At 32.1% G+C, this 24202-nt stretch overlaps 1 protein-coding gene across 2 annotated transcripts; it reads left to right on the top strand.

Annotated features, from left to right (window-relative positions):
* Positions 1–175: 175 nt before the first annotated feature.
* LOC126836390 (chloride intracellular channel exc-4) lies at positions 176–23408 on the top strand. 2 transcript variants are annotated; one of them, XM_050569734.1, is made up of 6 exons: positions 176–478; positions 18328–18470; positions 18997–19159; positions 21212–21386; positions 22206–22345; positions 22804–23408. In XM_050569734.1, exons 1-6 carry the CDS (start codon positions 395–397, stop codon positions 22903–22905), a joined length of 807 nt encoding a protein of 268 aa, XP_050425691.1. In that variant the 5' UTR covers positions 176–394; the 3' UTR covers positions 22906–23408. The 2 variants fall into 2 exon arrangements, with proteins under 2 accessions (XP_050425691.1, XP_050425699.1); XM_050569742.1 differs by having other exon boundaries at positions 177–478; positions 22819–23408.
* Positions 23409–24202: the final 794 nt, after the last annotated feature.

The raw sequence follows: 24202 nt of genomic DNA, 5'->3' as shown, positions 1-24202 counted from the left end.
ACCTTTAAAATGTTATCACTTTATTCTCAGACGATAAGCTTGATGTGCCATCCATTATTTTATTATCAATGGAGATCGCGGGAAAGCATGGAACAAACAGTCGCAGAAACATTTGTTCTGCCATGACATGTATTCGAAACTCAACTCAAGGACAGTCCGTGTAAACATAAATGTTTTTTTTTGTCATCGTCAATCAGTGACGCGGTTGGTTGCCGAACGGTCCTGTGTTATATCGTCCGTCGTTTTTCTTTTAGTAGTAGTGATAATAAAACAAGTTGTAATAAATAAACATATATATTTTTTTAAATTTATTTAATCGAGTAGTACGCTGCGATTCGCTGTAAAACGTTTTTAGCGTGATTCAAACGTGTGTTCCTTATTCATAGAAGACACTATGGCCGACGAAGATATATCCCACACAAATGGCAATGGAATCGAAGAAAACGGGCATGTGCCGGAAATAGAGTTAATCATCAAGGTATTTTTTATAACTATTATATAATATACTGATAGGATTTGCGATAGACGTCTGAAAATTTGAACAGACGAAAAAGCCGCTACTAACCTATTCGAAAAAACCACACAATTGTTAACAAGTGTCTGAAATCGCCGATGAATCATGTTTTATTTTTTATGTACCTTCTGTCGTTATTTGCGTTTGAAAAATTTAAATTATGACTTCGTGTTGATTTAAGCTGTTAAAGCAGCACTTAGCAGAAACGCCTGTTGGTTTGATGAAAATTACAATATTCCTATTGTATTGAAGTCCTAAAATATAGATAAAACAAATACTTTGCATGTGACAATATTCGTATCGAGATTGCAATATGAAATAAGCACTTGAACAGTATTATAATATTAATTTATTAGATTTTATTATGTGATCGGTGTATTATTTTCACTCCTATTCAGAGTTCGCAATAAGAAACTCATGGGTATGCAAAAAAACCCAGGCATAAAATTCCCAATTGTTGAGCCCGCCTGATATTTTTTTTGACAATTCTGCTTTACGATTTTCCTTTGCGTTACTCATTACTGATTTTATAATTTTTGATTTGTTCAGACTTTCGTTCACTGTAAAATCGGAGTATACTAACTCAAGGTAATTTTTCATGGTTGCAAAAACATTAGAACTGATCTTATCACGTAAAATAACTAAAAAAAATCAGATGTATGATAATGGTACAAAAAAATAAAAATTGATTAATTTTAAATCGAAATAAAAATTGTACTGCCGGCACGTGCCTCTCATAGGCTATGCCGATGAATTCGGTTCATTACCAAACAATACAAATTAATTACAAGAATTAAAAATAACAAAACAACGTTGATCGCCTATAAAATTTAAAGTTAGGCGGCAGAGGTGGGAAAAAATTCCCAAAAGTCAAACCTCAAGAAATCCAGGAAAAATATGCTTAGCTGTTAACTCAACAATATGGATTTTATCGAGTTTTTTTTATAGTTTCCAAGTTTTTTGTTTTTGCCAACTCTGTTTATGTGGTGTCAAATTTGCTTTTCCCAGGCAAAAATATCTATTTTTTTTGGGGGGGATTTGGTAGGTACATGAAATGATTAAAAACCCGTATCGTGGAATCTTGTTTTTGGGGCAGTTGCAATTGTACTAAAATTGGGTCTACTGTAAATTCTACCGCGACTAGAATACTTTTTTTTTTAAATTATTTTTCCATTTAATTAGATCTTCACAAAACGTTCAATTACTTGTAACAGGTTTTCTCAATAAACACTAATTGGTCATCGAGTTATAACTGCAAATAATATGGCGCGAACAGGTCTGCTCACTGGTTTTTATAATATACTGTTTTTCGGAAATTTCTAATTGTTATGATACGGATGTTCGGGAATCAACGCATATCCGGTAATCGGTCGATGTTAACCTTAAATAATAATATTACTACCGGTTTAGTGTGATAGTATAAAGTAATTGTGCGTTCCAGCTGTTACGGCACCACAAATCTGGATAATATTATACATAAGCGATGCATAATAACAATATTATCGTTTTACCGTTGTATAATAAAAATTAATATAAATATAGATAATTGATACCTAGTACATGTGTATTTGACGTTTTAACGTGCATAATATTAGTGAAGGTAATCATTTTGAGCGCATACATAACGCGGAGACTGTGTCGTTACAAGTATAACCGGTAGAAAATAAAGTAGTAGTGCTTTTTTTCTATGAGCTAGCTTGTTCTTTTTAATGTTATGAGAATTGATAATATTAAGAAAACCGCATCTTCGCGTTTTACCGTGGACACGCGACTGGGAAACGCGACTTGTTTCAATTTCGCATCGATATAATCTGGAATATTTGTTAAAAACACTTCAATCATTTCCTTGATTTTTTGTAAACAAAACTTTTTAAAAATTCAACTTTGAAATAACATTCACAGCCGACAGATTATTGCAAATAATATCCAGCAACAATGGTGGGCAAAGAAAAAATATGTCTACGAAAACCCGACGAATAATATTATGTAAGCATTAGCTGTATTGTATATCATACAATTGATAAAATTCTATACTCATTAAATTTGTCAATACTTAAGGATAATAGTATGTAATATTTATGTTGAGAGAATTATATTATAAACACGAAAAAAGCTATCTGGAGTAAAATTGTGATTTAAATAACGAAAAATGTTTTTTTTATACATCAGTTTTAATCATGACAATGCAGATTACATTCATCCAATATTCTCAATTTTACATTTCTCTCCGTGAATAATTTTTAAACGTTATTTTACAAAGTATGGACGAACAATTTTAAATAAACTAAAAGGTCAGAGTAGAGTACAGTGGTGAGTTGGAATTTATTACAAGAGATATTTGTCTTGTTGTTCTAAGCCCTATTCTTCGCTTGTTTATAAAGAATTAAGAGCTTTAGTTTCGATTATTGTATTAAACATTTTTTTTTATATACTTAAAGAACTTAACTAACCAGAGTCTAGACTCTAGACCGATGAATTGCAACACAGACGATTTCTTGTTATCGCCAGAAAAATACAAAATATTTTATCTGTATATTTGTTTGTTCCGACAATAAAAAAAATATTATTTCGACCCGTTTTGGTACTTTCCGGCTGATGACTAACGTAACGTTCTTGGTGTTTTATTTCATTTTTTACTACTTTTACTCCGTGTCAGCACGTTATATTACATACTTATACATGGCTCGTAAAATCGAAGGCACACCCTGAACTAGACCCAAGTTTGATTTTTTCAATTAGCCACTGTTTTGAGCTAGTTTGATGGCTCTTTGTAGTGTTTTATCGTTTGGTAAACTGAAAGTCGAATAGCAAAAAAAATAATAATCAGAGTAAGTACAAAAATCTTGATACATACATTAATCATAATGCACCTATCAATTTAGTACTTAATGTTTTTGTCATTAAAATTGTCATTCTCACTTGTCAATAACCTATAAAAAAAAAAAAAACTGGCTAGTTGTTTTTTTGGAGATGCTTAACCCCAATAAAACGATTATTTTTGTGTAAATACCAAACAATGGCAAGGCTTAAACAAAAATAACTTACAGGCTTATTTTTGGGTTTAAGTATTTTTCGCCAACTCCGTTTACATTGACAGTTAATCTTTTATTGACAATTTGTATAATCGATCAATTTAATATAATTGACACTTTGATATCGTTTTCCTGTGTCTGAAAATAATATTACTAAGACTCCAAATAACAGAGTTGTTTTTGATTGACGGTCGTTGCTGTTTTGCACAAACTGAAACACTGGTTATAGAATGAAACGCGCAATTTTATTTTAATAATATATGGCTAATGCCTAATAACCATACAAGTAGCACGGTTTAAAATAGAAGAATATTGTTCAGTATGCCAGTCATGCCGAGTCGTACAATAACTATACACAGCGTTTAAGCTAAAACTATTACAATTTTTATATTTTTGCGGACAAACGATTTCAATTTGCGTGTCGCCTTGGCCGCGTTTGTAGAAAAACGAATTTGTATAGATTTTTAGACCATGTTTAATGAGTTTGAGAATTCTGCGATTTGCAGGGCCGCTGAGCTCGGTTCCCTTATGTTTTTAATATCTACTTGTGGTTTAAAAAACACAAATTTTGAATTGGCGAGACCGTCGAATTAAACAACTTTCATTACCAAAGTCAACTGGACAGAAAAAATACTATTGTTGAACACATTTTTCGGGCACAGTACACTGTTTTGTATGTTAAATTTTGAGCTGGCTTGACAGCCACATCCTATATAGTTTTTTGTGGTGGACCGCCTTGCGGTATAGACATGCGGTAAAAACAACCTACGGGACCGCCTCGACTAGGCATATACATACTAACAGACCCCGTTGCAGATGTCTCGCCACTCGGTCGGTTCCTTGTGTAATGTAAACTGTGAGTGCTATGCGCCCACCCCGCAGTCACCTCCCCTTGTGCAGTTACCCGGCAGTATGCGTCACAACGCGTGCACACCACGCCGGTTGTTTTATTTACAGCTGCCGGTACCGTCTGTCGGCCACCGTTATTCGTTATTTTTATATGCTTTTTACCAGTCTCCTCTCTGTACATTGGCCAAAAAGGATTTTGTTTTTGCATCAACTTAGCCAATATTTCTAAAAAATGTCATGTCCTTTGTCCTCCCACGTTGTGCTTACGTGTCTGTCCACCGTGTAACCCAACCTGTGTTATTCATTATCGTTCGTCTTCGTCATCATCATCGTCGTTTTATTATTAGATTTTTTTTTTTTTAATAACAAAATAAAAACTACTTTGTCGTAAAACAAAAAAAAACCGACGCGCACCCAGGTGATAATAATAATAATTGTAATTGTAACGATAATATTATAATAATAATGTCATGTACGAGACCTAAAAAACAATATTATTCATATACGGTATAACAAAAGATGAACGGATCTTTTGTTCGCAATATCGGGCGACCACGACGGCAGCGGCATTCTTGTCGCTTTACCCATTGTCTTAAAAAATAACCAAACATTTTCGGTCGTAGATAAACGTTATCCGATACGCGCCTATTGTTAAACCAAACGCCAGACTACTCTTTTCCCTGTCTCTCTCTATCTCTCTCAATGCTTACCAATCGAAAACGTATTGTGCACAGTGCACACCGTTTAAAGAAGAAACCTCGACACTATATAGCATTTGTTTACATTTTATTATAGTAGTGTCGATCGTAACCGAACAATGTTGTTGGTGGATAATGTTTTTTTTTTACATATTATGAAGTAAAGTCAATCGCGGCCACGAGTATCATCGACAATACATAAAACAAGTTTTTAGACTGCTATAACATTCCAAAATTAAATTAAAACTCGGGTTACAAGTTGTATACTGTCGCGAGCATAAAATATGTCCCCATAATGTATTTTTATCCGTCATTTTTTTTGTTTCGTCATAAAAAATATTAGGTATTTATCAAAAATATGGGTTTTTTTCGGGTTATATATTACATATAGGTACAAACTTAGTTAGGATTTAGGTCAGGTTTTTTTAATAACACCAGGTTTTTCTAACTTAATTTTTTAAAAATATAAACTACTTTTTTAAATGCTTAATATGTGATAAATAAAAAAGTTTTCGGTTGATCCCTCCTCCAGGTTGTCCATTCGAAAAACATGTTTTCAAAACCGTTGTCGGAAGCCTAAATATACATAATATGTCTTATATAATTTAATTATATTTGAATGCAAATGTTTTACAAAATAAAAAATGAAAAAATATGCGCCCTGTAAACTAGATTTATATAAGGGATGTTTTTTTTATTGGGTTACCTTTACGTCAGTTATTTGGCCTAATTTTCAATTTTCAATTGCAACTTGCAACTTGGTCATACCTATCGGGTTAAGATTATCTCGGGGTCGATCTACGATGATAGTCATTAGCGTCAGACAACTTGTTTTAAATAACTATTTTTCCCTTGGTTGGCAATGCCGAAATATCTTATGCGCATACATTTCCTCTAGTAGGGCTGTCGGCGCTGTCCATAACCGAAAGTTCTATAGGTATGCCAACTGTTGAAAAACGACAGCAGTCAATATAGGTCTGAATTTGTACAACTGGCGTGCACGAGAACGGTGCTATATTAATAAAAAAACAAAAAGAAAAACGCCGTCTATTAACGTCAATGGATTTGACCCGTTACTTTCACTTGCATTAAACAGAAGTTCACGCTGCACGCCATATGCATACATATTATATACTTAATACATATTATTATTGTGATTATAATAGTCAGTCGTGAAGGTCCTAATGAAAACCATTGCGGTGCACCGTAATGATTGGTATATACATTCACATGCGCCGTAACGAGGCTGTAAAATATACGGTTATTATGTGTATTTACTGGCTCGGCTCATTTATACAAATATTTCATGTTTGAGTAATAATTATAATATTTGTGTCTGTAATAGTAGGAAATAGTGTGTTTTGGACAATGATGGGTTGTTAACATTTGCACTATAAACCGTTTTGCAAGTATGTTTTTTTGCACTCATAACGAGCCGTGACATCAGGCTGTGTGACAATTTTTTTTGGCATACTACAAAATGATGAAACGATATTTAATTAATTTGTTTTTTTTTTTAACTAGTGTCCAGGTTTGATTAGGTGCGCTTTGTTTGATAAAAACATTTGTTTTGTAACTATTGTTTAGTCGCTATTTAGTTAGAATTAATAATTCTATTATAAAAAAATGTATTTCTTATAAAAAAAAACTAATGTTAACCGCCGGCCGCATCATCCACGCAGCGCGGCATTCTAAACTCTAATATAAATGTGACATTTAAATTGTACCGGTTGCGGTTATATACCAGCATAGGGGTAAACGGGAAGGAGGCGACCAATAGTGTTGGTAGTATAATATTATTATAATAGGCAGTGAACGGAGTTCAGCCCTGACACCAAATATTACAAAAAGTATACTGATCTAAGCTAACATGATCGTTTTGTGAAGTACATACAAGAACAAAAATTAATTAAAAGTTAGTATTAAACTATGATCACAGGTTGGCATTGATACTTTTTTCCAGTACAGATACATAATACTTGATATATGTATGTATCGATATCATAACTTGTTCTAATTAATACAAGTAACAAATATCAAGTGTTCGATGTTTTAATACATGTATTAAATATAATTATTGGTTGATGGTCCAACCAGTGTTTTTTATTTTTTGAGCATTTATTAAATTAATTTTTAACCTAAATAATTATTTTTATTTTTATTTAAATAAGAAATTAATTGAGTTAAAACCTGAAAATGTACATAAATAATTTTAAGTTGTTATTTAAATATGTATTTAAAAATATTTGTTTTTACTTAAAATATAATGACCAAGTATTGCTGGTACACTATTTAAAAATGTATAAAACAAGTTTTAACGAAACATTTTTTTCCAATTTAAAAATAATCGTAAACGACCGATGTTAGTGTCAGATCCATAGTTTCGGGTTATCGCCGAGTCGCTCGACTATTTAGTTAATATAACATGCCTTTAATTGAGGTAACTAATTTAGTTTTTTAATTGTTTCCTATTGCTTGCGTCGCGCACTCTCGAACGGCGATGTCGTTACGTTTGACCAGAATCATGGGATGGAATATACATACATAGTGTCCTAAAAACTTAATTAGTTGAAATTATGAGCATATTCTTAACAATTAGACTCGGTTATATATTATGGGGACGTGTGCCGGGTCAAGGCGGCGGCAATTAATCACGCTACAATAGGTATCAGCACACATCCGGCCACGGTTTTTCTGTTTCACGTTCAACATAGAATTTACATTACAATACAAATTGTCCTATGTACATTATATATATAATAATAATAATATATATTGTAATATATTAACATATTAAAATTTGATGTGACCGCACTCATTGTTTCAAATATATTTTGTCGCAATAGTGTATAGGTAGAATGGTTAAACTAGGAATCATACAATAGAGAACAATTGAACAAGACCTCCCCCTCCTTAAGTTTATATAGAAATAGTGTCTAAAATGGTACCGTGTGCGGTGTGGGTAACAAAATATAATCGTATTACCATAAAGTATATATTTACATTTAACAATATTTCATAATATAGTTTGTATTCACATTTAATAATTATGAGTTTACAGTTTATACTGAAGTTGTCAATAACCTGTTTTTTACCCAGTTTAGGTTTTTGAGTATGCATAAACCCATAACACCCATATTTTTGGGTCAATAGCAAACATTTGCTGATTATTTTTAAACACTCATTTTCACTCATCATTCTGCTATTGACAGGTGATCGTTCATTTCAAGGAAATGTGCTTTCTTTGATAAGACAAGTTTTGTCGACACGACGTGTACACTAAGTGATGAATGGTGATATTTGTGAGATAACAATGTAACAGATCAATCAAATATAATCGATTATTTTTCAATAATTATTATTATTAAAAAAATCAACAATAAGCGTCATGTAATGTGACAATGAAATAAAGTTGATAACTTAAAAGAACCAAAGAGACTATCGTTTACTCACCTTTTGTAATAGCTTAACATTTTTTTTTTATATGTTTATCATCATTATGATTTTGCAGTAATTTTGTACACGAGCAAATCTAGCTGGATTTTTTTCCTACTACAACGTTTACAATAATTATTTTCAGACGCGCATTGATTGTTAACCGAAGGTGTGTTTTAAAATTTGTCATCGTCATTTTTTGATTTATCGACATTGTTGTATAATATGTCTAATGGACACTTGACAGAAGAGACTTCCATTTGTAAGTGCTCGCGTGTAGAGATTCAAGTATAATTATTAATTATACACGTGTACCTTATAAGTTATAACGTAATGTGTACATTGTACATGTTAGGTACTCGTTCAGTATAACCCGTGATCTCCAATATTGATTGATCGAACACTGCATTAGGCAGGTAATATCAGGACCTTGTAGAATTAATATTTGCAAACACTTCAATATCGACACTTCAATTCAACGCTGACCCGGCCCACATTACATATGACCGGAGTTATTGTATTTCAGTCATTGTCTTTGGATTTGCATAATTACTGTTTGTTTTATCCTTCCGTCTATGTGGTGGTCTGGCACATCGCTATTGCTCGGTTTTTCATGATTTTACATATTTTTTTTTTTAGCGATTACTGAAAGAAAAAACTAGTACAATTTGTGAACTAATCGACGAACAATCGATTGTGTATTTAAAAATCGCGTACATAACTTGCATACAAAAACGCGTTCGCAGTTCTGAGAAACGGTTATGTTTTGTCTATGCCTTTAACGTTCCAAGCTAAGCCCTTCAATCAATGCAAATTCGGGGAAATATTTTGACAAACATTAGTATGCATAAGTCTCTCACCTAAACAGTGTCTTAGGAAACATTTTCACAGACATGGTTTTTGCTTGGACTTTATTGATATATACCTTCATTTAATAGGGATCAAGAAACAATATAGGTAACGATCCCAGGTCAAAAATTACAAAAACAAAAAAATTATCATAATGCCACTAAATTATAATGAACAAACAACATATTAATAAAATCAGACGTATTAGTATATTTCATATTGTACATTATTAAAATCGATACTTAAAAACTACCTCAATAATTACAACAAACATTTTAGTACGAATGAGAAGCAACTCTACCTAATAACAACACGACGGATAATAAATGCTTACTACTATGATTGATTAGTGCGTAGAACAAATTGTGTAACCAAAAGTTGATAAAAAAACTGAAGCGAAAAAAAATCCAATTTTTGGTTTTTGTTTACCCCAAGACATGTTCGGTATTTACTAAAAAAATATGGGTTTTATTGGGTTTATATTAACCCCTAGTAACTTAACTGGATCAATTTTTTTTTTTTAAAAACCCGAGTTATTGTCAACTTGGGCGGGCAAACCCGAAAATCATAAATATTGACTTTGAAAAGGCTGTTATAAGTGCAAAAGAGAAAGCAGACCGAACCTAAAGAAAGTTAATTTTACTTTTTGTGCGAAACGTATCAGGCCAATGATCAGCTCAGCAGTTTTTTTTTTCAGTAGGTTAGGTTAGCAGATCGTTTTACCTAGATGTCTTTATTAAGTTGTTGATCAAGTTACACAAAACTATTGTAGACACTTCCTTGTCCCTCGTTTTACAATAATGACGATGACGGTATACAGCAATATATGAAAAATGGAGAAGACCTTGTGTTGGACAAACGTGTGATTTAAGACGTTTACTATTGATATGGGAATGGTATCGTGGACGGAATCATTTGTCGTTTGACAAGAGTGAACGGGGGGGGGGGAGTATATAATATTATTATTACTATGGTTTATTTTTGTTAAATTCTCACGATAAATGGATGCACTTAATATGGCGAGTCGCTGTGTTGCAGAGGTATCTTTCTTTTTTATTTTTCTTCTTATTATTATTGTACGAGACGTGTACAGCTGTACAGATAGAGTTCGTCGTGTGTCGCTACGCCTCGATCGTTTATCATCTGACGACACGTTGACGTATATTTTTTCCTCTCGTTCTTCTTCCACCTCAATATTATAACGTTTACTACAACAACGTGGTGCTCGTGCCGCCTAGTTCAATTCAGTATAATAATATTAAATAGGTACTCCCGTTTTCTTTTGAAGTCTGAAAAACGACGGGGAACAAACAAAATGCGAACGGCGGCCTACTACTATAATAATATGTATGTACACTAGATGGTATATTATCTGTCTATTGGTCTGTATAGCTGCTGGTCAAAAATAAGGCCTGTATGTCTGTCGTCCACAGTAGGAATTCTTGTAAGATAATACCTACACTCACACTCGCATATATACATACATCAGAGACGTTCACGACTCACCTATTATATTATATATATATGCACACACGAAAACATCTGAAAACGATTGACTGCGTGATTCATCCGTTGGCGGAAGCAGCGCCATTGTTTGTTCTCAGTTGTAGAACGTTTGGTATTTACTGATTCTTTTTGGAAAAACTCCCAAAAATAAATAAAAGAAGGTTTGGTAAATGTTTTGGCTAACTGTGGTAATGACGATAAACGTAGAAGAAGAAAGTTTAGAAAGATTACTAGAAATAACTGAAATGTATGTCGGCTACACATTACTCATTACAACCCTATTAAAATAGACACGAAATTGAGAGGCTGGTAACAAACTGATTAAGGTATATAAATTGTAATATAGTGATAATGATGTCGATTAAAAGGGAGGACGATCTGATAAGAAATAAGAGCCGTGATTGACAATGAGAAATAAGGTATTTACCCCCGATAATTACTATATTTGTGATATTCCTCTAGTTGTCTGTGCAAGTAGAAATACAGAAAATAAGTACCATAAAATAAAATAATTAGCTTACAAAGTATTTTAAAAAGTGTAAACCATACGAAAATTAAAAAAAACTTTCATGGTGGTTTGTATTTTTAATTAACTGTTATCTATAAACATATTGATAGAACTGGTCTCTTTTTCCAATATTTATATTAACATTAATTGGATTTCAACAGATAGCAATACAATTTACAATTGATAAAGATAAATAGGGTAAAACAACAGTCGATAAGAAATATGGTAGCGGTGATAGTAATGAATAATAAGGGAAGATAAGTCGATAAAGACCTACGAAACATATTCAATGTAACACATTTTAGTAGCATTTTGGAAGTTGTCAGAATTTTGAGTTACCACGCAATTTTGTCTTGACATTTTGAATTAAAAAATCAAATTTTTGAAAGAAAAAACACAAGAATATTTTGATTTATATTATTCCGGTTGCCGGTGTATTCACGGAACCTTAAATGCATGGCTATAAATATTAATATATACTTATAAATAGAAAACTATAATTAAAAGATTTATAGCGGTCAATGTGTTTTTGTGCCTAATTGATGGCATAGAGCAATTATTATACCCTATAGCAATAACAAGTCAGATAAATATACAGTATATACCATAATATATAGTTTTATTATTATTATTAATAATATAATTAAAGAGCGGCGGTTATTTCTCCGGACCGTTTCGGTATTTATTTACATTTTGCTAGGAAATAGGGAAATAATAAATTAATATTAAAAATAAAAATAGGTAATTACTAATTACGCGCATAGCCTAATTGCTTATATTATTAGTAGTATTTGCACCGCATACTTTCAAAGAAATGGTGAACGTAAACAAAACGAACGTTACCGACAAGCCGCTTTTGTTTTAATTACTATGCAAATACACAGTTTATTTAATAGTTTGATGACTGTAATGAACTGAGTTGGCAATAGACGGGGTTTTTTTTTACAAAAAAGCTCGACCAAAGTGTTGTAAGATGTACATATACGGTTAAAAACCATGTAAAACCTATAATTTTGGGTAAACACCAAACATTTGGGTTTTTTTTACCAATTGGTAATTATAGTCATTAAGGCCATATTATTATTATTAACTTGTCATCATGTATTGAAAACACGAGTTTTTCAGTTAGGTATTTTATCTCATTTCATCAAATTTATCTTTTTAAAATTCATTACCATTGTTTGATACGCCATGTATATTTTGTTTAGTAAACGTTTTTTTTTCGGTCAGAGGCTTAGTGGGCTTTTTTTTTAAACTAATTGTAGATGCTTATTACGTTCTATTTGTTCTGTCGCGTAGTTTCTCTGTGTATAATTATTTATGCCGGCCTGCTGAACATTTCAAATACTTTAAACAGATTGCCCTCTATCGTTTAACTTGTGTTAAACATTTACACATTTCGACCAATTATATTTTATCACCCATCTAGTTGATCTTGACACTTGCTTAAAACTGTATAATACACCAACTTTGAAATCTGACGACGATAACGAGACAAAAAACCCGAGTTGTTGCCATTTAAAAAAGTTGACTAAACTTGTATTTAAAAAAAGGTTGTCTAAGCTAAGTTTTTTTGGATATACTTAAACTCATATTTTCGAGTAAATACCAAACATCTTCTGGATTTAAACAAAGAAAACTTGAGTTTTTTGGAGTTCGGGTTTGTGCCAACGTCTTAAAATTGCATTTGCTAAATCTTACTTTAGATCCTAGTTTAAGAATATTTTAAGCTTTTTTTTTAAGTTTTGACCGAGACGACTAAATGGACGGTTAACACCATTGAATGGTCATTAAGTATTCTTAGGTTTACACGTCGTCGCCCTATATTGGTCTAGGTTGGGGTCGCGGCACCCATTTCGCTTTCTCTCCTGTTGTCACACAATACCGTTGTTTTGCTTTCTCTCCTATGTACACTCCTAATATGACTCGTGGCCCTCTGCCGGCACGCGCTTTTTTTTCACTCTGTACGGTTCATTTGTTTTCCGACGGTGGTTTACTTGAAATTATTCGTCCTAAGTCAACAGACCTAACAATAGATACAATAATAATCGACTGGGCATGCATTAATACTTCAGTATACCTAATATATTGCCTTGGTGCCGGATCGCGCTATCAGGAAAGCGGTGGTACACTGACCTACAGAAAAAGAAAAATAGCCATATGGTTCGCGTTAATCGACTTTGGCGGCTATTGGAGTTTCTAATATCCTAGTATAGAGGTACACGTGGTATGCTCGCATACATACTGTATACCTCATTCCTTCTACGGTAGTGCTCTGTATGATTGCGTTTTGAGTATAATTAAATTTTCTCCTAACGTCTGTTGGGAACGCGTCCAAGTTTTGTTCTCGATATACTTTAATAACATCGTACGGGTAGGTCTGCTGTATAAGTGTTGCAGTTGGAAGTCTGGTCTTACAATATTATTTTGCCGTCCATCGAAAAATGTTAAACACAAAGAAAGGAACCACAAAAAATCAAATTTCTATAAAAATAAAAAAAAACGTTATTTAAGCTACCTATATAAAAGTGTTTTAACTATTAATACATTGAGATAAAATTTGTAGATATTATACAACTAAATTACAAATATTTGTCATTTAAAATTGTCAAAAATTAGTTTTAAAAAAAACCGATATAATTTTTCGAATTTCATAGATTTTTTCTTTTAGTATTGTTTTTATACAATATTTCTACTCAAATATTTGTTTATTAGTATAGCATTTTTTCAAGTCTTCAAAAATTGTACCAGTTATTGTGTTTTGTATATCCGAACTTTGAAAATCAACCCTAAATCAACTGTGACTAAATTTTGATATTTTTTATCTAAAGCTATTTACACTAAATTTTGCTTACGCTTAGGTTTTCGAAGTACCACTACGCCTTAAGTTTACATAAAGTATAAACCTTAAAAAACACATATTTCAAGCAAAAATCCTCTAGATTTTTTTTTGCCAACCATGATCATGGGGGACCTCCTTTCCAACACCACAAACCGATTTTGATTTAATTATTGCAAATATTGCTCTAATCCTTCCAAAATAACCTTGGATACTATTTGTGTATATATGTACCAATTTGGTGAGTATTTTTGTTTTGCTATGTTGGGATAGGTCGTGGTGTGCTGCATAACATTATGATGAACTCAACTAAACTGCTGTTTCTGGTTTTCGAATAAACGTTTCCTGTGTAACACTTGTATATCTACCACCTGATTTTTTTTGCAACTTATGAAATACGAAACGTTGCCCAACAACAGCCATAGCTTGTCAGTAATACGGTACTTCTGTGTATAAATACATGTATAGCTATAATATATTATTGTTATTACAAGTCGTATGTTATGTTATTCATTCGCTGTAATACAGACTCGGGTAACCCGTCTGAAACCAGTTTTGTGTGTAGGTATATGACACACGCATATTATTATACCCGGGTAAAATTGTGAAAGTACTTTTGTATATAACTTTTTAAAGTGATCTTATTTTGTTTTTATTGCCAGCAGCAGCTGTCGCTTTCGTTTGAATATTTTTAGTCAATGCACTATAAGGTCGTGACCCCCCGCGCATTCACCTCTGTAATAACAATGTATGTTTTGGTCCTGGAACGTTCAGAGTGATGGAGTAGCGGTATACATACATTGTGTGTCTTAAAATCTGACATGCTGCCCACAATTTTTGGTCTATTATTCTTATAAAAAATCTGCTTTCAACGATAAAATTGGTATAACATTTAATTTAATCATTAAAAACAGTTTTCGCTTATTGTTAAAACGTAGTGTATTCACTTTTCTACAATATAATTGCAAATGAAATATTTGCATCACTACATTAAATATGTAAAAATGTCTAGTCGATAAGTTGAGAAAATATGCAACTTTTTGTGTGAGAAAATGAGAAAATCGGAAAACCCAAAAATGATCAAATTCACTTGCTCAGTTTTTTGGGTAACTCTGCTGGCTATTTTTGGACAGCTCTGCCCTGAACTGATTTTTTGACATTTATGATCTATAAGTTATAAATTACAATCTTGTGGATCTACTAAATTATCCAAGGTTCCATTCTAAACGGGCGAGATCCTTTTCGCCAACACTGTACCTTTCCCTCTTCCGCCGATTCACTTTTCCGCCAAATTAGATAATGCTACATTCCTTTTTCCACCAAATATAAAATCTGATTCAAATTAGTCGATGAACTAAGTATAATGCAGCCCATTTCCAAAATTAATTATCAACACTTTTTGAAATTTTCGAAAAATAAGAAAAAATTGTTTTAACATTTCTAAAATAACTAGAGATATAACATACAACTATTTTTAATATTATGTTTATTACGACTCATAATAAGTTTTAAAAATAAACTTGTACATGATAATTTTAGAAAATAAATTTCCGCCTAAGCTGATAAAACACTTAAGCCAAACAAGTTTTTTTTTTATAAAATCGTGGTTAATAATGACATAATAATAATTAAAATATTAAAAATAGATAACAGTTACATCATCAATTTTGTTTCCTAATTTTTTTTTGAAAAAATATTAAATGTATATAATGTGTTGTTTATAAAGTTAATAACAAATGTGTATTTCATTATTTCCACTTGGCTTAGTTTTGTAATCTTGAATTTGTTTTGAACATTGTTGGACAATGACAAAGTATAGGACAATTAAAAATAATTGTATGTTATATCTCTAGTTGTTTTAGAAATGTTTAAATAATTTTTTCTTATTTTTCCAAAATTTCATAAAATGTTGATAATTAGTTTGGGAAATGGGCTGCTTATACTCAATTCATCGACTAATTTGAATTCATTTTTATAATTGGCGGAAAAGTGAATCGGCGGGAAAGGGAAAGGTTCGGTTTTGGCGGAAAACGGCCATGCCCTTATAGACACACTTCAAGAATGAGACACATCAATACAAAATATCTATAGTATAAATGAAATCTATACCACATTCGCTCCGCAACTAAGCTAAAATACGGTTATATTCTTGAATACTGTTGAATAATAACGAGGACAACACCGACGGTACGTTTAGCGAAATAATTACTCCTGCTGGTGTGAATCACTTGTTGTCTGTATGTATTATGTTGGCCAACATATCATAATATAATAATAATGGTATTTACAATAATTGTCAGTAGTTCGCACGGCTACGAGGAAAACACCGCGTTTACCTACTTAACTTTGGTATGAACGCTAAGCTCGATTGTATATTCCTTTTGCCGACCTCGATGCTAACCTAAACGGGTAATTGGATAACGATTTACCGTCGATAAGTATAATCTTGTTAGAGCTACTCCTATCGTCTAATTCAAAGTGATTTTATTGTGTGTACATATTGTTTGTCGGTAATATGTAGTCTTATTGTACGCTGCGGTTTGCCTATGCGCATAGCACTAGTTTTTGATGTTGAGCTTAGTTAAATTGTATATCCATCCACAATAACACTAAAACCGTGCATATACCACAGTAAAGTCAATTATGTTGTTTCTGGTTTGTAAACACCATAAAAAATGTTTATTCCTCGATATTGCGTACTATGTTTAAATGAAACTGATTTTCACTAGTTTGTTTACCGCATCAACTAAAAGCGATTAAAAGGAAATTTAGCGCGCCAGAAAACGTAGTGGCCAGTCTATAAATTGGACTTTTCCAGATGGCCTGGATCATAAAGAATATAGGTTAAATAAACCTGTTAACTACCGTTGGTCACAAAACATTTTTAGTAAGATATTTTTGTAAACAAAATCAGAAATTTCCTATATTCTTATGGGTTTATGGCTGAAAATGTTAATTTAAAAGCAATTCCGTCAGTTTAAATAAGTATGTACAACTAGCTGAAAATTAAAATTTTCACAGTTAAGAGTCTATTTAAGGAAATTAATTAATGAATAATAAACTTGTTGCACAACATTTGACACCTCATTATGATTCAATAAGAAAAACCAATATAAATATTTTGGTTCTTGTAGTTTTTGATTTATTATTATTATTATTTATGTAAAGCAGTTTGTACATAATTAAGGTTGTAAAAATTAAGTTTAAATTACACAAAAATCACTGATAAATAGTGTGTTCGTTTACATGCCACTGACAAAAAAGCAAAAAAATTGACCATTTTTTTTAACTATAATGGAAACATTTTTTTTGAGATTTCTGGTCAGTCAAATATTTTTCAGAGGTCTGGAAAAATTGTTATGTCCCGGCCTGAACTCACTCCACCTTGTCCCTTATCTCTGCTGTAAAAAACAGTGTTAATATATAAATCAATATTGACGGTAACTGAAGCATGCACAAGTTATTTACTTAAAACATAACAGGCGCTGTATAAACATTTTTTAACGTAAGACAACAAATGTAAGTTATCTTTTTGTTTTCTGTTTAAAAAGCACTTAAATCCAATAGTTTATCTTGTTTCGAACACGGTGTAAAGAGTGTATTTCCTATGATTATCATTTGTCAAATGGCTGTTCGTTATCTTCATTCGACAATGGCGTGAATGGCGTTCAAAACATTTCCCGGCTTAATAAGCTTCGAGTCATGAGTATTTGTTTTTCTTTAATTTTTTATCGACTCGACTGTGTGTATCGAGTAATTCAAGTGCTATTTATATTTCCCGTACTTGCTAAAATACCCTTCGACGTTCAGAACATTTGTAATGTACTGTGTGTACATATTTTTTTACGCACATAAATGCCAACACTCTGACTCGTTTTGGAATTCGGATAGCGCATAATAACACTTTACGTTTGCCCTATGGGGTTAATTATTTACAATTTATAAAAAATAATCGTTAAAAGTTCAATGAAAACGGTTTTCATTGGAAACCTTGCACCGGAATATTCAGAAAAATGTAGATAATAAAAAATAATTGTTCTAAAAACAAGGATCTGTTCATCATTATGTGTTATTAATTATTATTTATTATGTTACAGGCTTCAACCATTGACGGACGCCGGAAGGGAGCTTGCCTGTTTTGCCAAGAATATTTTATGGACCTGTATCTCCTCGCCGAACTCAAGACCATCAGCCTTAAAGTGACTACTGTAGATATGCAAAAACCACCTCCTGACTTCAGGTAAATAATTCTTGAATGTTCACGCGGTTTCAATGCAGTATTGCAATCCTTCCTATGGTCATTAGGGCTCTACTTATAATTTTTACTTAGCTTCGCCCTACGATATAGCATTTACGTTTACTGACAGCAAAATTACCATGTCAAATAAGTCGCTTTGAAGGACATTTAAATAGTTTTTGACAAACGTTACCATTTATAGTTGTCCCATGTACCAAATTTTTTATATAATTTCTTAATAGCCTAAATTCATTTTTGTTTTCGTTCCATATTAAATAACTTTTCAGATTACATTCAAAGAACGTTAAAAAATCAAAGAATTAAACGTTTAAAAACTTTTAGGATATATTTTTTATAGTCAGACAAAAACAAAAGGTTTTCCCTGGTCTTATTTTTTCATTAAAATATATTAAACAATTGTTTTTTAATCAATCGCTGTATTTTCTCTTGTCAGCTTGTTTTTCTTATCAATAGTATAGTGATATAATAGTAAACTATGTAATTAAATTTTGTGTCTTTTTGTTTTCAGGAGTAATTTTGACGCTAACCCTCCGCCAATACTTATAGACAACGGCATGGCCGTGTTGGAAAACGAAAAGATCGAGAGGCACATCATGAAGAACGTGCCTGGTGGTTACAATCTATTCGTTCAGGACAAGGAAGTGGCCACTCTTATCGAAAACTTATACAGTGTAAGTACACCAAAGATATGATAACAAGACGGTAAAAAAACCAAACTCACGAAAATATGAGTTTTATTGGGTTTTTGTATACCAAAAAAAGAAAACGGGACTTTTGTTGACTATAATAAAGATTTGTATACGTCTACAACATAACTTCTATAACATGATCATAAATCGTAATAAATTATAGGTGGTATATAAAACGTTGTACTCTGCCCAATACTTGCAGTGTGGTTTGTGTATGTTGATATCGTCTACACTTTTAGTACTTACACAAAATAGATAAATCGGAATGGGCACTGATAACAAATTACATAGTCAGCATATCCCGCCGTCGAAATCAATCCGCCAACTTATTTGAGGAAAAATCAATGTATTTGTATATACATGGTACAGAGGTCAAATAACGCAAGCCACAAAAAGCAAATTTTACAGGGGAGACAAAACAAAAATGAATAATGAACTATTATAAATGGACTTACGCTAATATACCACTTGCTATCTATGCGTTTATGGAACAATGGACATAAGTTTAAAAAAGTCATTAAATTAATATTTTGATTTTTGAACGTAACTCATTTATTTTAAATTTAGACTTGCGATGCTTGACCTCTGTGGTACAGAATTTATATTGGTTACATACATAATATATAATTTATAAACAATGATAGTATAATAATTCTTCTAACAAAATGGCTACCGATTTGTATTTACATTAGAGTGTCCACGGCCTGGTACTTATATTTAAATATTTAAATAAATACCATCTACGTCTGCGATCGCTAAATATTATCTCGATTATTCACTTTCCATTTTGTTTAGGTTGCGTTGATGTTATTATCATTTATCTTCCTATTGCCGGTCGGCGGTCGCCCCCGCTCCGTCTTATCCTTCAAAAGCGGTTTGTCCGGTTTCTCCTCGGCCGTGCACGTATCATTACATTGCAATTCAACATGTGTACCTGTATATAATATAATAATATTACCATCGTAAATATTATTACTCATTGACGACGACCCCGTTTCTCGTCTCCTTTCTTACAGTATAATATATGATGATAATATTAACGACCGCACGTCCGATAAGACAAAATAGTTCTGAAGTTGCCCTTTATACGACGATTATTATGTATTCCAGAGTGCGCCTGTGAAACGATCCATTTTTTAAGTTATTCCTATAGCCGTTAGAGAGAGGCGGACATTAGGGTAGTCTTTATATGGGTTTTTGAATAATTTGCATGTTGGAGCCATGCAAATCGGTTTCAAACTAGTAAAAAAAAATACTATAATTTGTTGATATTTTTCCATATTTTCCTTCTTCAAAATGTTGAATGAAAAAAAAAATTATAGTTCACAGTACATAATACCATATTTAGGTATAGATTTACAAGCAAAAACTCAATTTACATAAATGGTATATTTTTAATACCTGGTTAATAATGGGAACTATATTATCTTAGGCTGTAAACGGAACTAATAAAGTATTCGCCGTTTCTTTATCTTTAGTTATCCTCTTTTTTTGAACAATAATAATAATGTAGGAGTACATTGCACACGTATGCGCAAGGTTATTACATCATTCTACAATTATTGTAAGACAAGTGTACAAAAAATGTATTATAATAGATGACAGATAAGTTTATAGATAATATCTACTAGATGGAACTCGGTCTGAATGCTAAACTAAATTGTTTAAAAACATTTTTTTTTTTTTATAGAACTTATGTAATCAAAATTAAATTAAGGCTGTTTTCGAACCAATGGCAGTTCACAATTTAAGATATACTTCATTCTGGGGTTTATCAAAAATTGATGTGTTTTGTACATGTACTTTTCTGATCATTTTTCTTTCGGTCTTAACTGCCATTCCGAATATTGATCGTCGTAGAATTCATGAATTTTTTTTCTTATTCTTTACCTAATCGATAAAAAATATTGTAGATATTCTACAAAAAATCTAAAGAAATAACTGTATTTTGGTTGTTGCTCTTGTTTTGCATAAATAGCTATTGATTGACTTAAATACATTTTAATTGCACTGTATTTTTTTTTTAATTTACAGAAATTAAAGTTGATGTTGTTAAAAAAAGACGATGTGGCGACCAATAGTTTGTTGTCACATTTGCGCAAGATAAATTCACATTTGGAGAAGAAAAACACAAGGTTTTTGACCGGTGACACAATGTGTTGCTTCGACTGTGAACTCATGCCACGTTTGCAACACATTCGCGTAGCTGGTAAGTAATATCCTTGTCTGACTTTTCAATGTAATCATTTGCTTATACTTTCCTTGTGCTGACATGTTTTACGTTCCCACGTGTTTCCTTGTTTTTGCAGTGTCTCCTCTGCGCTCCACCTCTTCCCAGGGCGTTTACCATGTATGGGCAGTGTCCATTGCGAGGGGAGCCTGAATTAAATTCAACTTATCCAAAAATTCCTTTAAATTTACATTATAATACAAAAAGAACCTCACGGTAAACAGGGATGATGATAACTCGTAGAATGATGTTTTTTGAAAGAAGATTGTTTTTTACGAGGCGAGTTGATTTCCAGTTTTTACCAAACAAATTTAACAAGTCTGCTACAAATACTTCATGAAAATCAGTCTACGAGTGGTGGTCATTCCCGCGAGGCATTGATTTTGAGTAAATAACGAGCCGCTTTAAGATGAAAATACTAGAATATTGTTATATTTGTTTTTATTAACCGAGAGCGGGGGGGGGGGGTTATCACTCATTTTCCAAAAGATCAGGTTAGGTTAGGCTCAGAGGGATACGAATTTATGAGCTATGATTAAAACTTTATTAGACAATTGGTCTTTTCTGTTAACTTTCTTCATTTTCTCAATCTTTGGCGGTAGGACGCAGTAAATTTTTTTTGAACACAAACTATACGGTGCCCTTCTGGTCCTTATCTCGGTGTCGATCTCGTTCTTAAAGTTTTTTTTTAATGTCTCGTGTCACGACCGAAACCTCTTTTCGTCCTCGCCCTATTACTATTCTCAGCAATGTTATTACACCTTAAGTTATAACGTTAATTGTCGCTGTTGTTCGCAGGAAAATACTTCATGGACTTCCTAATTCCGACCGACTTGAGGTACCTGTGGCGTTACATGTTGCACATGTACCAGCTGGACGCGTTCACGCAGAGCTGTCCGGCAGATCAGGACATAGTCAACCATTATAAGCAACAACAGGTCTGTTGTAATGCGCGACAAGGCAGCCGTCCTAGTCCTTCTATTGTGCGCGTTAAACAATAATAATAATAATAATAATAATAATGATTAATGATTTGTCGAAAAAATTAACTTTAAATAAGTATAAATATATCATAATATGATTGTCATGTGTATGTGTGTGTTTGTGTGTGAGTGCAGAGGCACTCAGACAGTCTGGAATTTTCTTTAAACGTTGAAAATGTTTATTGGCAACGAATTTCGTTAACTTTTTAATCCGTTTTTCATTCATAGTAAAATGTATGCAGCCTGTAGTCTGTACATATTTCCGGCTAGTACTTAGTGCCCGCTGCGCCTCTTGTGTGTTTATGGGATTAATGGCCAATGGGGCTTCGACCTCGTGCAGCGTTAGTAGGACTAGGACTGATCGTCCAATAGTCTCTCCCGCAGCTTGTTGGGAATTGTATGATTTTTGCTAGAACCTTATGTTACAGAACGTCAAGATGAAGAAACACGAGGAACTTGAAACGCCCACGTTCACCACATCGATACCAATGGAACTAGACATACAAGACGAGTAAAATATACCAATCATCTTCCTTCACTTCTGTATGTGTGTATATGTTTAACATCACTGAGAACAACAAGTGTTTTTTTTTTTTTTTAAATATAATATTGTAGTAAAGTCGTCATCCACGTATGGCATCTATTTCGTATTGGCATCTATTTTGTAATGGCATCTACGATTATTTTTTCTTTCTCTCGTTTTATTATAATTATAATATTATATGATTTTATTTTTAATCTACTTATGTAATTCGCTTCTTGTTAATTTATTCATAAATGTTGTATATTTTTCAATTTTTTTTTTTAGTTAGTATTTTATTATTATACTAAACAGTCGTTGTACGTTTATTATTGCATTAACCAGCTACTGTGTCACGTATAACTATAATATTATGTACATTTTTGTGTGCGTGTATAAAAATATATGTCCAGTGCCTTTGATAATTATTATTATAATTTTTTTTTGCTCTTTAGAATTTGAAAGTTATGTTTAATAAATAATTTTATTTTCAAACTATACTATTGTAGTTTTATTCTAAGTACCTCTTTTTCGATAGCGTTGTTTGATCGATGGTCTTCTTTACAAATAGCAAACTGTGGACTATTACATTAAAATTATGAGTTGCACAGTCTCTTTAGAAACGGCGTTCAAAGTGGATAGAAATATTTTTTTATTTAATATGTAAACAAAAATAATAAAATTGTTATGTTAGATTTTAATTGACACTCGTGTCTAAATATACACATACCACGTTTACACAGTACTCGGATAATAACTTACAAAGTAAACTCATCTGCGATAAGTTGTAGTATAGTGGTACTTTGGTACTAAACCATCTATAGCCATATAATATGACTACAGTCCATTGGAACTTACTCGAACACCAAATGGGCGACGGCTGTTTATCGATAAAGAAACTTCAACACAATACATTTTTTAATAAAACCGATTGTATTTTATAGATAATTAATAATGTATATTATGTTTAATAGGTCTCTCAAATTTTGTATGACTTAAAAAAATTAAGACTAGATAAAACTGAATTTTACCAAACAAACAGAACGAATCCCAATGATTTTGAATTAAATAGATAAAATCTGTAAAATTTTAAAGGAAATGTAAATCTGTCGGGTTTAAAGAGTTTTATAAAAAGGCAATATTTCAGAAATTATAATAAGAAAAAAGGGTATTAAATAAATTTCGACCATTTTAATTTATTTTCAGGTTGATTTGCATAATAAGCTTCAAGACATTATTTTTAACATATACAAATTGTTACTCGTTTCTGTGGAGACACCTAATTGTTGATT

The sequence above is a fragment of the Adelges cooleyi genome, unplaced genomic scaffold (assembly GCF_023614345.1).
Source record: "Adelges cooleyi isolate 19-005CV unplaced genomic scaffold, UGA_ACOO_1.1 ACOO_flye_CR_arks_rails_tigmint_CR_PRNA_1, whole genome shotgun sequence".
NCBI lineage: Eukaryota > Metazoa > Arthropoda > Insecta > Hemiptera > Adelgidae > Adelges > Adelges cooleyi.
This window is presented reverse-complemented; position numbering and strand designations above follow the sequence as displayed.

Coding starts and splice junctions, on each gene's coding strand:
- LOC126836390 (XM_050569734.1), top strand. CDS start 395: ATGGCCGACGAAGATATATCCCACACAAATGGCAATGGAATCGAAGAA. Junction 479..18,327: donor AAATAGAGTTAATCATCAAG/GTATTTTTTATA, acceptor ATTATGTTACAG/GCTTCAACCATTGACGGACG. Junction 18,471..18,996: donor AAACCACCTCCTGACTTCAG/GTAAATAATTCT, acceptor TTTTGTTTTCAG/GAGTAATTTTGACGCTAACC.